At 39.2% G+C, this 14,552-nt stretch overlaps 1 protein-coding gene across 1 annotated transcript in view; it reads left to right on the top strand.

Moving 5' to 3' along the window:
- LOC128398412 (macrophage mannose receptor 1-like) overlaps positions 1 to 14,193 on the top strand; it is a 56,026-nt gene extending 41,833 nt beyond the window's left edge. Inside the window, exons 24-30 of the mRNA XM_053359446.1 lie at positions 336 to 568; positions 1,931 to 2,096; positions 4,171 to 4,323; positions 5,495 to 5,605; positions 8,445 to 8,633; positions 11,206 to 11,244; positions 12,597 to 14,193. Of these exons, the coding sequence (XP_053215421.1) occupies positions 336 to 568; positions 1,931 to 2,096; positions 4,171 to 4,323; positions 5,495 to 5,605; positions 8,445 to 8,633; positions 11,206 to 11,244; positions 12,597 to 12,826 (1,121 nt within the window). The 3' untranslated portion in view covers positions 12,827 to 14,193. The remainder of the gene's footprint in view (positions 1 to 335; positions 569 to 1,930; positions 2,097 to 4,170; positions 4,324 to 5,494; positions 5,606 to 8,444; positions 8,634 to 11,205; positions 11,245 to 12,596) is intronic.
- The last annotated feature ends 359 nt before the right edge of the window (positions 14,194 to 14,552 follow it).

Below are 14,552 nucleotides of genomic sequence, written 5' to 3'. Positions count from 1 at the left end.
AAATCTCTTGACTTCTCTGGAAAGAAATGAAGATATGTTTCAAAAGGTCCTGTTGATTACATGTTAAGAATTTGACTTTTTTGTAACTGTAAAGAAAATATATTCTGAGGCCACATCCATATAATCTCTAACTAGAACTTTCCTGTAATTGTTAACTTTTAAAATGTTGATTTTCAAGGTTTTTAAATGTTTCACTTCAGATTTTTAGTACTTTGAGATGTTAAAACTTAGGAGATAATGGCATTCTGAAATTTCAGTATCAAGTGAAATCAAATTTTAGGATGGTGTACAGTCTAAACTGATCTCTGCCTTTTCTCTTTATTACTTTCCTATAGACCCTGCATTATCACACCCTGAAACGACAATTTCAGCCTCTGGCTATACTGTTTTTGGGAACAGCAGTTACTCTCTCATTGGCCCCAAAATGACATGGGAAGTGGCCAGGAAAAAATGTCATTCTATACAGTCAGAGCTTGCCAGCATTGTGAATCCATACATCCAATCGTTCTTATTGCTACACGTGTTAAAATACAAGGAGCCCGTGTGGATTGGCTTAAACAGCAATATGGTAAGAACATATGATATACATGAACATAAACCTGCTTATCCACATCAAGGGCTTGTATTGAGGGCATAGGTAGAAAACACAGAACTTTTAATAGCTGACTTCATTGAAAATACCCTCAGCATTACTTCCCACAAACAGCTTTGGATATAATCTGTGGGTTACCTATGAGCACGTAGGGGTAGTGCGATGGAGGAGAGTCCTCTATGCCGCCCAACTTGCTACCATGGCCACTGCCCACCCACTCACTTTAAAGAAAAGTTCAAACTGCTTCAAACAGCACTTTTGCAAAATGCTTTAAGGCAGCTCCAGTGCTCCCATTGCAGGCTGAAACCCAGGCATAAGAATCCAACAGGGCCACATACACATGTATGCGCATTAGCTGATGTGATGGGAGGTGATTCTGCTTGGTCTGGGTGCATGACAAGCTCCACAGAGAGCTTTCTCATGTACCTGAAGCTGCTTGGTTTGGCTGCACACGTAGCAGGCAGCAAGGAGCTGCTAAGTGGATGGGGTCTTTCTTCTTCTAAAGGAAGAGATGTGGCTGATGTGATGGGAGGGTGATTCTGCTTGGTCTGGGTGCACGACAAACTCTGCCAGGTAGGTTACTGGCAGCCAGTGCAGAGTGATGATGTGTGGTGACATATCATCCCATCATGCTGCCACCAATCTACCACATTCTGCACTAGCTGTGGCCTCTAGGTCATATTCAAGAGCAGGCACGTTAAAGAAGTCCATGTGGGAGATCGCCTGAGCATGGACAACTGAGACCCTACTACTGTGGTCCAGGAACGGCTGCAGCTAGCAACTTAGCTCAACCTGGACATAAGCAGTCCTAGCCGCAGAAGCCATTTGAGACTCCAGTGATAAGTTGGAATCCAGCAGTACTCCCAAACTGTGAATCTGGGAACCTCCTCCCAGAGAAGGTTGTCAACCAAATTCTTTGACATAGGAACTATCCACCTACAACACCTACAACTTATCAGGATTCAGCCCTTCTATTGACCCCTACCCATTACTGCTTCTAGACACCAGGTCAACACCTTCCTAGCCTCTCCTGATTCATATGGAAAGGAGAAACAGAGCTGTGTGCAGTCAGCATTCTGATGACATCATGCTCCATATTCCTGGATAACACCTCGCCTATTTCAATTAGATGTTAAATAGTATAGGTATTATCTCTGGTGTCACCCATATAGTAGTACTTTAAGTTAACCCCCTGAAAGATGATGGTGTGTGAGAGTGTGTGTAAATAAAATGAAAAGGAGAAAAAGTAAATAATGTGGAGTTGATGTTATGGGATGCAAATGTCAAAGTTTTTTTCTAAGCCAGCATGTGATGTTCCCATGTGCATTTGAATTTTAGACTGGTGAGCGTTACAAGTGGATAAGCAACCAGAGACTAGTATATACTGATTGGGGCCCTGAAGAGCCAAAGCAGAAAATAGCATGTGTCTACTTACACCCTGATGGTCACTGGAAAACAGGAAATTGCAATGAAACATTCTTCACTGTCTGTGAGCGGCATCATGGTAAGCAAAGGAATGTATCTTTTTTAATATGGGACTTTGCCTACTCCATTTGAAGATAGAGCTGAGAAATGTGCTATTGAAACTTCTGCCTCTTTCATATGGAAAGAACTGTTACAGTTCGAACCATCAGGCCATAACTATCAGGCAAACAAAAATATGATGGAGTTACAATAAGTAATCTAGGATTTGGTAACCACATTTAGTACCCATTGATTTCAATTGAAGAGACTTAGGCAAGTGTTTTTAAGGCAGCAACCCTATATATATTAACACAGGAGTAAGCTCCATGCAACTCTGTGAACATTACTTTGAGTAAACTCTCATAGGGTTGCACTGTTAACCTACCATTGAAGTCAATAGGATTTAAAATAGCTCACGTTTCATTAAGAGGATTCTTTTTTCTTTCTTTCTTTTGCTGGCCATTTTATGTCCATTCAGGGCATTGATTTCTCAGAGAGCAATTACTTGTAATATTACAAATAGTTGGGAACAATGCCAGCTCTAAATTTGAGATTTCTGCCAAAGCACCAGCTGATGGGCACAGCACCCTATGCTGGGGTGTCGTCCTGCTGGGCTTATCAGGTGGTGGCAAGAATGCTCTGATGAGCACCAAGCATCCCCCAGTCTTCCTTACAATTTCTCATAATGCTCCTAATGTAGCATCTGCCGGAAGCCCATGTCCTCTCCTGGTATGTCCTACAGAGGAACTTACGGTCTTCAAACAAAAATATCTTGAAGGTCCCAGGCCACAGAGAGGTTAGGCTGGCATCAACTAGAGCCAGGGCTTTTTTGGCTGTGGCTCCGATCCGGTGGAACGCTCTGTCACAAGAGACTAGGGCCCTGCGGGACTTGACATCTTTCCGCAGGGCCTGCAAGACAGAGCTGTTCCACCAGGCCTTTGGTCAGGGCACAGCCTGATTCCCTCCTTTGGCAATTTTCACAGAACTCTAGCCCAATGGTTGCCATCAAATTGATTTGAATTATTTTTTTAATGAAATTATTTTAGAATGTTGTATTATTTTATTGGTCAGACATGAGTCTGACCAAACTGCGAGAGGCAGTGGAAGACAGGAGTGCCTGGCGTGCTCTGGTCCATGGGGTCGCGAAGAGTCGGACACGACTAAACAACTAAACAACAACAATTATTTTATTGTTGTTAGCTGCCCTGAGCCCGGCTTCAGCTGGGGAGGGCGGGATATAAATAAAATTTATTATTATTATTATTATTATTATTATTATTATTATTATTATGTGCAGGGGGGGTGGGAAGGCAAAGCAGGTATTACTGGTGGGCCCTGCCACTGTGCCCAAGGATGCCATGAACTGACAATGGTTTTGGCTATGACTCAAATGAGATAAATTTAAATATTTTCCAATAAAATATTTGAGGGTACTGCACCCCAAGTTGATTGGCATTGCCATTCAAATGGTGTGAGTGTCATTGATTATGTGGGGCAGGGCTTAGCTCACCCCCCCCCAATATTTTTTTCAAGTTGGCACTCCTGGCGCAGCTGTAACAGTTTTTGGATGGGTAAAAAAATAATAATCACTTGATATCCCCTAGCATTTTGTCAACAAATTGATCTGAAAAATACAGACATGATAGTTTGTAGGTAAGAAACCTGCTGTCAGTTGGGGAGTTATTTTGCTAGGCACCTTTAAAATTGATTCTGCAGAGGAAAAGAATTAAATTATTCACTTTCTGTGTAAAATTATTGACTCTGATTATATGCTTAACCTGTCAATCGCAGCACAGCTTTCCCTCCTTGCCTCTCCCAGTCTCATATTTGCTCTCCTTCCCCCCATCATTTCATGTTTATGTTCTGGACACTTATCTGCAACAGTTTTTTAATGCCTGCATTGGCACCATGAAGCTCTTCTGAGGGCCCTGCTTTGACATGTGCAAAGCTGAGGACATCTCATTTCACTAGCCCAAGGTGCCACTAGCCCAAGACGCTACCTTGATATTCTGCTTCATCTCATGATTTGGGATTTGTTTGCACATCCTTAGTATTTATAGGTTTCTAATATATTTATTTAAAATAAATAAAATAAAATACTTGTTTCATAATAGGCAAAATCCCAACTGAACCTCCACAGGCACCAGGAAAATGCCCTGAATCAAAACAGAACCAGATATCTTGGATACCTTTTCGGGCACATTGCTATAAATTCTTCACTGGTTGGTTTGATCGCCCGAGAGCACACTTCAAATGTTCTCAGTTAGGTGGGTATCGTTTTGAATTAGATCATGACATAAATTTTCGATGCTAGGAAACTCCTAGTTAGTATGTAAAACCAATGTGGTAAGTGGATGGTGTTGCAGGGAAGTCCTATCCTATGCATGTCTATCAAGAAATATGTCCCATCAAGTTCAGTGGAGCCTAAGCTAAGTAAGTGGGTACAGGATTTTAGCCTTGGACTTTGACCAGAGAGACAGAGGTTCGATTTCTTGCTCACCCACAAACCTCACTGGATGCCTTGGGCCAACCCCCCACCTTTTAGCTTAATATGTCTCACTGGGTTGCTATGATGATAAAGCAGGAAGGAAGGAAGCCTGGAATTGACCCTGTAGTCCTTGGAGGTACTGTGGAATGGCAAGGCACAGCAAGTGGGGTTTTTGGCTGACAATGCTGCCCACACCTACTTTGGAAGAGGCCAAGTTGAGGGAAGATTGGAAGAACAGGTGGTTTGTCCTTCCGAGCACTCAGGTCATCAGCAAATGCCTGACTGTGCTGATCCCTAATAATAAATCTTTCTATTGTTGGGTGCTTCTGTGTGAGGTGGGTTGTGCTGTTCTTCTACTTATCATCCTCATTTGTCCAACCAAGAGATTTATGTATGAATCTTACTGAATAAAAGTTTATTGGTGGGGTGTTAAAAAGCCACATGCCAAACACAGATTTATTAACTTTCCATTTTATTTCCTCCTCAGTACCTCTGAGCCCAGATAAAATGTTGCTCCACTGGGGCCAGAGAGCACTGTGGGGATACAAAAATTGTGTGTGCCAGCAGCAGTGCTTTCCTTCTAAGCTGATTTATGATCATACATAACAGATGGGCATCTAACTTCTGCTTAGAAACTTCCAAGTAAGGGGAGTCCACCACCTCTCATGGGAGTCTTTTCCACTGTTGAACAATTTTTACTGTCAGAAAGTTCTTCCTGATGTTTAGTTGGAATCTCCTTCCTTGCAATTTGAAACCAATGGTCAGTTTTGCCAGTGTGTATCTATTAAATACGTTGTTGCTTCTGTTTCGTCTTACCTGCCCCTAAGGTCCCAGAGCAATTTACAATGATAAAAGTATGTAGTATGAAAATTATAATTATTTAAATAAATTAAAGGTGGTATGACAAATTCTTAATGAATTAAGAATTTAACTCATCTGATGTTTCCTAGGTAGCACCTTGGCTTCAATAGAAGATTTAGCGGAACTGAAATTTTTAGTGGAGCACACACAGCAAAACACACGTTGGAATTATTGGATAGGATTAATTAGAAATATTGAAGGTAACTGTTTTACAGTCAATGTTTATACTATAATAACATTTATAATACTTATTTCCAATATAGTTATTTATTAAAACAATTTATTTACAATATTCTCTATGTGGTTTACAAGAAATGCAATACAAGAAGGTAAAAATTGGTTAAAACTATAAACATTTTTGGAAGTGAAAGAGCTCAGATGATACCTAACTCCCAGAAAACCTTCGTACATCAAGCCCAACAGTTCTTCCATGTGCTTGAGGGGTCACACCAGCATAAGAATGTAAAGGCATATGTGGTGGGAATGTTCAAAGGTGAAGTTGTTTTTGGAAAATGTTGTCCAGGGAATTTCTTTAATTGCATCTCAGAGTTTTCCTTTTTTTTTTTTTGCAATAGCTAATATATGGAATAAATTGAACAGTTAAAAAGCATAGAATTTGTAACACATCTTCTAATGGCAGCACGTACAGCCATAGGTAGTAATTGGAAAACTTACAATTTGCTAGAAATAGACTAATGTTATAACACAGTTTGGCAAACAGCCTTGCTGGAATTACTGAAGATAGACACCAGTTTAGAAATGAGACAGTTTCCTTGGATTTAGGTGGAAAGGAGAAATAGAGCTGGGTGTCATCAGCAAACTGGTGGCACAGCACCTCAAAACTCTGGACAACCTCTCCCAGTGGTTTCATGTAAATGTTAAATAGCATAGGCAACAGAACAGAACCATGAGAGACCCTGCAGGCCAGTGGCCAAGGCATCAAGCAGGAATCCCCCAGTACCCCCCAGGAGTCCTCCAGGAAGGAACAGAGCCACTGTAAAACAGTGCCTCCAAGTCCCAGCAAGGTGGCCCAGAAGGATACCATGGTCAATGGTATTGTAAGCCACTGAGAGGTCCTACAGAACCAACAGGGAAACACTCCCCAGTTCCTGTCATAAGTCATCCACCAAGGCTGCCAAAGTCATCTCTGTCCCATAGTCAGGCCTGAAAACAGATTAAGATAATTCATCTCCTCCAGAAACCAATGGAGCTGAGATGCCACCATATGCTCCAGAGTCTTGCCCCAAAAGGGATGTTGGAAACCAGAATATTTGTATTTAGCCTAGCAAACTAAAAAAGTAAGTCTGTTGTTCCCAGTGAGCTTGAGGTAAGTGTGCTTGAAGCTATAGCTTCAGATTAGAAGAATAACAGTCTACATTAGGAAATGGCATCTATATGTTAAAGTTCACTTTATGAAAAACAGAGCCAACCATTTTTCCAAAATAGTTGTGGGAGTTTTGGGTACTGATCTAGAAAGAGAGTTTTTAGGTATGAAAAATATAACATTTTGTTTGCTGATTGGGAAAAGTTGTGGACCACCGGGATGAAATTTACGGCATGTAATGCCTTAAGAGAAAATATTATGAAAATGATCTATAGGTGGTACATAACCCCAGTCAAGCTTGCAAAGATTTACCATTTGCCTGACAATAAATGTTGGAAATGTAAAGAAAAGGAAGGTACATTTTTTCACCTTTGGTGGACGTGCCCGAAGATTAAGGCATTCTGGGAAATGATCTATAATGAACTTAAAAAGGTATTTAAATATACTTTCACCAAGAAACCAGAGGCCTTTCTCTTGGGTATTGTTGGCCAGGGGGTGTTAAAGACAGATATAACTTTTTTTATGTATGCTACAACAGCAGCTAGAATACTTATTGCGAAGTACTGGAAGACGAAAGATCTACCCACACTGGAAGAATGGCAGATGAAGGTGATAGACTACATGGGCTTGGCAGAAATGACGAGTAGAATCCGAAACCAGGGAAGAGAAACAGCGCAAGAAGAATGGAAAAAATTCAAGGACTATTTAAAGAAATACCATAAAGTTAATGAAAGTTAGAATGATGATGGACTGAAAGTAAATGGTTACTATTAGTAATGGTTAAGACAAGGAGAATAAGGAAGGTTAGTTTAAACTTAAATTAAAATAAGGGAAGATTTGCTGAGTAATTGATAAGAATTTGGAATACAGAAAAGGGAGGCATGAGGAAGTCGGGGAAGGAAGGTATAAGAAATTAGGATATGAAATGGTACATGTTTTTTGTTTTGTTTTTGTTTCTGTTTTTGTATGTTTATGTATGTTTATGTATGTTATGTTTATATGGAAAACTTTTTGAATAAAAATATTATAAAAAAAAAGAAAAATATGTACAGACAGCCGCCCCCCCCGATTTATGCACATTCAGTATGTGTGTGACCATGTATACGTGCATTACACCAAATGCAGAAGTGACCTGGAAACGTCATAAAGACAGCACTGAAATATCACTAAAAGGGCAGAACGGGGTTGGGATGGGGTTTTTGCAGGCTTTTTTCAATGGGTTTCAATTATACACGATTTCACCAACACATGTGATGCCTTGGAATGTAACTCCCATGTAAACGGGGACCTGCCTGTAATTCCTAGTTTAGAGAAAGGAGAAAAAGAGATGTATCTACTAGTCATTTTAAAAAGAAATACTACATCTAATCTGGTTTTGGTCCCGAGCAGTGTGAGCAGTCCCTGTTCCCATGACACTTCTATGTTGTCTATAAAAAAAAGCTGCTCCTGAGAGCCAGGCAGCTGTCCAAAATAGAGCTCAGTATGGTCTGGGGGAATGCGGGGGGAGGGGGCACTGTAGCCAGAAATCAGACACCCTCCCCATACTGTTAGTGTATTCAGTGTTCTGATACAATATGGCTGGTTGCTTGCATATTTTCCAAACTAAAAATGGTGAGTGTGTTTTTAAATTGTGTTTCCATATAGAACACCTTGCAATCTTTGTGCTGCTCCTTCCCTTTTTAGTCATTACAACATCTATTGATTTTAATAATTAGGAGAATGGTTATGGGAAGATAAGACTGAAGTAGATTTTGTCAACTGGAAAGCAAATGAGCCCACATTCGAACCTGAAGATTATTCCTCTTACTATAGTGGCATCTGCGCTTACATGAAGGCAGATAATGGGGAGTGGTACAAGGAACACTGCAGAAGATCTAACGGATTTATTTGTAAAAGACACAAAAGTAAGACATTTTCTTATTTATTAGCAATAATTCTTATTCAAAACAGTATTTAATTGTCGAGGTGAGTTGTATAGAACTACAGTGAATGTCTTAGGACAGTCTTGTGTAATTGTTTTCTGGCTAGATTCATATTACTATAAGTTTATCCGTGTCATCTCTTTATCTGCCCTCCTCTTAAAGTTGTGTAACAAAGGTGTTTCTGTGAGACTACTGCCCAGAGAGGGACTGTTTCCTGTCTCTGCATGTATATAATATTCTGCCTTGTTCTATCCTTACTAGCAACTTCTCAATGGGGTTTTTTTTGGGGGGGGGGTTGCAATCTTTCCCAACTGCCTTTCTTTTTCTTGCACATTCCATCAAATTGGTCCTCTTTTTTTTTGTGTCCTCCATACTCTTTGTTACTTCCCATTCTCTTTCCAACTTCTGGCAGACCTTACTGGAGCTTCCAGTCATCGATTCTCTAACAACAAATGTTAAAAGATAGAACCAAAGCTAGAGAATAATCATTTTCACTACTTCTATATTTAATAATGTTATTAACATTTGCTAAATATATAATAGCAAAGGTTCCCACTATTATTTACAGTCCTCAGAATGGGTATATTCAACATTTTAATAAATCGTTCCTTTTATTCAAAAGGAAAAACCATTTAATAGATTCCATTTTGATAGTTTTAAGGCTCAGGTCACCATGCCTGATCTTGCTAAGCATAGGGATTGAGTGAACAGACCGAACATTTCAAATTCAAAACTTGGTCCCCATTTTTAAACAGTAACATATTTTCTAATTGAAAGAAGCACATCTGGAAGCAAATGTCCTATCTGAGGTGCATTTTTATTCTTTCCCTGTAATATTATTACACTCACACCAATCTCCAAGTCATAAGACCCTCTCCAGTCATCTGTACTCTTCAGTTGCAAAAGAGTGACTTAATACTCTCCAGGGCAATTTTACTTAAAGAAACAGATTTGGTGACTTTAGTAGTCCCCTTTTCTTTTTTTGTCCATTACCACCAAGGAAGGATCTTGAGAATCAGGAGTGCAGACCTACTGAGAGATATGTGCACAGCCCAATGCATACATGGCAGATAGGCTGGCAGTCCCCATCCTAAACTCCCAGACCTTGCCATATCTCCAGAATTCAATGTTTACACTAGGCTAGAGACAAAGGAACTGGCAGAGTCCTTGTTTACCTAGGAATGTCCCATCAAGAATCAGTTTTGCTCTAGTTTCTCCTCTGAGTATTAAATAGAAGGGTAAAAAATGTGCAGCACACTAAGCTATTTCTGGAAAAGTTGAAATACAAATGTGGTAAATGGATAATAATTGCGTATTTATTTCACAAGATTTATATATTGCGTATTTATTTCACAAGATTTATATATTGCTTGGTTGTAACAAAACCTCAGATAAGACTTGTAGGTAGCAATTGATTACATTGGATGGAAAAGCAGAAGGTTAGCTTATTGAGACATTCGTTCCAAAAGGTGATATATTTCAGTCTACAGGGGATCGGTTCTTGGCAGAGAGTTACAAGTGTGCCACATTTATTCAGAATTCCATGCCAATGAAACCAGCAGGACTTGTTTCCAAATAAATTACTTTTACTGCAACACTTTTCTTAACAAGAACAATGAAATCAGCTGAGGGAGAAATGGAGAGGGACCAATTTGAAATCATAAGAAGCAGTTATACTAAAGCTAAGCAGGTCTGAAAGTTACCTGGATATGATACTACCCCAAGCCATATGTAAACTGCCCTAATCTCTTAGGAAGAAGTGCAGGATATAAGTATACCAAGCAGAGGAATAATTAGGAGGTCCAAGGGCCCAATCTACTTGAATGCAATCCTTTCAATAAACTCCCTCTCCCTACCCCCCACATTCCCCATTAAATCCATTCCATGTACAGTGGTACCTCGGGTTAAGAACTTAATTCATTCCGGAGGTCCGTTCTTAACCTGAAACTGTTCTTAACCTGAAGCACCACTTTAGCCAATGGGGCCTGCTGCTGCCGCCATGTCACTGGAGCACAATTTCTGTTCTCATCCTGAAGCAAAGTTCTTAACCCGAGGTACTATTTATGGGTTAGCGGAGTCTGTAACCTGAAGCGTATGTAACCTGAAGCATATGTAACCCGAGGTACCAGTGTAGTTTGTTTCTAGGTACTCCAATCAATTTGATAATGTCACCTGACCACCTATTTGTTCCTTGTTAAATGATGCTTGAAATGGCTTGCTGCTTACTTAACACAACTGATTTTAAAAGCTCACATTTATTTTTTGAAAGTTATTTCTGTAACCTGACCCTGATATTCCAGAACAAAAGCTAAAGAGAAGAATCGTTCAGTGAACCATTCACATTTTAAACCCTTTTCTAACTTGTGAGAACTTAACATTCATTTCAATTTTTAAAAGCTACTCGTGGTAGAATCCATTATCTGACAATATTTGAATGGTCAATTGACAATTCCTACATTTTTTTTAATAGATAATGCTGGTTCACTTTATTGCTAATCAAAGCTCTGAACAAAACAAAAAAAGACACACCTTAAACATTTCTTTTGTTTTACAGTTATTGAAGAGACAACTAAGTCACCTACAAAAACTGCAGGTAAGACTGGGTTTTTTAAAAAAACCTCAGGTAAAATTACAAGCATCTGTGCTATCCAGAACATTGAGCCAAACATTCTCCAAAAAGAACTTCTGACTCAAATTTCTAGGAGTGGGGTTGATGCAATAACTGGGACCATAACAAACCCTCAACTCAGCATCTTTCAGCATAGTGGTCTGCTCCTTCCTCTTGTGCACAACAATTCTGAGTTGTTCCACTATTCTAAGGTGGTCATTTTGCTTTGAGGGATCCCCAACCCCCAGTGAAGTAATGTCTTCAGTATTCCTTTGTTTATTTTTTCAGATATCTATATACTGTGTACTGTATACTATATACTATATAATGAAGTGTTATTGGTATATACTATATAATACCAATAACAAACTTAGTTGGTCTCTAAGGTGCTACTGGAAGGATTTTTTTTTATTTTGTTTCTATATGCTGTTTAATATTCAGAATTTCTAAGCCATGTGCATAATATGTATTTCTAAGTACTCTCAAACTGCCTCTGCTCTGCTATATGCATTTATGTAAACGTTGTTTGATTAGAGAACTGCATCACAATATTCAGATACATGTGAATTCCAAAGGATAGCTGTGTTTCAGTTTGTGTGTTGTTCTAGAAAGTGTATTTGGTAGGTTCACCTTTATATGTGAAATCAAATTTTCCCCATGTTCCTACCACACCCAGGCAGGCAGAAATCAACAACTGAACCTTCTTCTAGCATAAGCTCTTCAGTTTATGTAGGCACTAATACATTTCCCTACTGGGGGAAAATGATGGCAACTCTCCTTTCTTCTGAAAAACTGCTACTATGAAGCAGGACAGTTGAGGAGTGGGTGAGAGATCTCGTTGTAATGGAGTATTCTATAGTGTTTCACGTATAAGATGGAAGCGCAAAAGGAAAAAGTCTTTAATCTACAGATGCACAGAATAATAGTATCCTATTTAAGATGTGGTGCAAAGACAACTGGGGGAAGGTATACTATTGCCTTGACATTTTGGGTTTTTTTCAGTTGCATTGCAACATCCAGCTTCTTTTGGGCTGGATTCCTTCACAGCTTGCCAAAGCTATTTTCTTTTTTAAAAAAAGGGGTGTACTCCTATTTTAAGAGGAATCTGAGCTACTCCAGTGCATCTTTTTTGCTTCTGCGTCCCCTTCCCTCCTTGCAGTCAGGTGACCATTTCATTGGCTGGTAAGTTTTCAGCACACTATGCTTATGTGCAGAAAATACCACCCAGACATCCCTCCTGTTCTTACAAGGGGGTTGTCACTGGTTTGCCATAGTATATAGTATTCAGTGTTGTCTATTATATTTTATATATATGTTACATTTTCCCCCATTGGCAGAGCAAGAAGATAGTTCTGCATCAGAACGTGGCCGAGTTATAAAGGTGGTTTTCCCAGTGTTCTTCATCCTCATCCTCATTGGTGCAGGCACTGCACTTTATATTGTCTACAGAAGAAGGTTTCGACAACAACAAACTACTGGTAGCTTTGACAACGCTTTGTATCATGACAATAGGATTCTTATTCAGAATAATGAGTCAGAAGTGCACGTGGAGGACAAAGGAATGTAATGCTATATGCACTTACCTGTGAGTAAGTCCCAGAGAGCTCAATAGGAGTTACTTCTGAATTGACAGGTATAGGATTGCACTGTTTATTCATTCATTTCCGAGAAATAACCATTGTTGGGAATGGTTTGTCCCAAGCCTTAATATGCAAGGGTACTTTCTATGATCATGCTTATTATGTGGAATTCTCTGAATGCATAATTATTATTTAGTGAAAACATATTCACAAAATATGTTCAAATTAAATATTACTTGACTTGAAAAATTAAGGATTGTGTCGTCGTTATCCTTTGGCAACCAAGGTACTGCACAATATTTTTGCCATGCATGAAAAAAAAAACCACTTGTCCGGTGTTGTAGAAAGAGCAAGGGGTGTATCTCACCCTCTTCCACTCTTCCAGAAAAGATAATAATCAATATGCTTTTTGTTCTTTTTAAAGGATTCAATATGTGCAGCCCAGGTTCTGATTCAGTACCTAATTTTGTATCCGAAGATAGGCCTATTTCTGATTGCATTGTATGTCTAGCCTTTGCTTGTTTGGTGGCATTTCTGCTTATGGCTTAAAATGGCATGGTTTTATTTGTTTTCTTAAATATGATAGTGAAATGTTTCTTTGTGTCCACCCTTGCACTTCTCCTCCAGAAGTGCCAATCATCAGTATGAAAATAGGCTTCCATATGTGCAGCCCAGGTGCTAAGTAAGAAAGAGTAACTGCATACATAGCACCTAGTTGTAAATGCATTTTCTTACCTAAGACTGTTTCTGCCTATAGAGTGTCTTGTTAGAGGGCATGTCTTTGGGTTAGGGTATCGTTTAGCAGGTTTTGTTGGTATTATTATTGCACCGATCGTCTAAAATCTTTTAAATTGCTTTTAACTGCTTTTAAAGTTGTGTGTTTTTAAAATCGGGGTTTTGTTGTTTCCATTGAAAATTGCAGTGGCGACCTCAGTGGCCCAGCTATTCTCCTATCTTGACAGGTTAGCCTAAATTCTGTTAGCTATGCTCTGGTAACCTCTATGTTAGATTATTGCCACATGTTATATGTGGGGTTGCTTCTGAAGACAGTTTGGAAACTTCAGCTGGTACAGAATTCGGCAGCCAGGCTGTTCACCAAGGCAACATGGTTTGAGCATATTGCACCAATCCTGGCCCAATTACACTTCATTACATATCTTTAGGCATTGGGCAAAAACATTTTGCTTCAACCCGAACTTTGACTGATTAACATTCTAGGGCCTTTTAAATGTGTTGTGGGGGTTTGTTTGTTTTTGTTATATTAACTATTTTGTGCTCTCATTTTGTATTTTTAAGTTGTGAACCCCTCTGTGATCTTTGGATGAAAGGTGATATACAAATCTAACTAACTAACTAAATAAAAATTAAACCATGCAAATCAGTATCTGCAACGTGTTCCTTAAAAATTCTACAGTGGTAGCATCACACACCCATTCAGATATTATTACAACACAGCAACAAACTGCTGGGAAAGGTGATGGGGACTTTTCCCCTCTCTCAGGTGAAAATGGCTTATTCTGGAATCAAATTCATCAAGAGCTATCGGAAATTATTAAAACACACATTCACATTTCTCCTCAGTTATCCTACTAAATATGTGGACAGATTCTATGACGACATTTCACCAAAAGGAACTTTTGATATGGATGCTGTTAGCTGCCAGGATCTCTACAGCACAACAGTGGAATTTTTTATTTTTTTTTAAATCTGACT

The sequence above is a fragment of the Podarcis raffonei genome, chromosome 12 (assembly GCF_027172205.1).
Source record: "Podarcis raffonei isolate rPodRaf1 chromosome 12, rPodRaf1.pri, whole genome shotgun sequence".
Classification (NCBI taxonomy): Eukaryota; Metazoa; Chordata; class Lepidosauria; order Squamata; family Lacertidae; genus Podarcis; species Podarcis raffonei.
The sequence above is the reverse complement of the archived record's forward strand: the minus strand, read 5'-3'. Positions and strand labels throughout refer to the sequence as shown.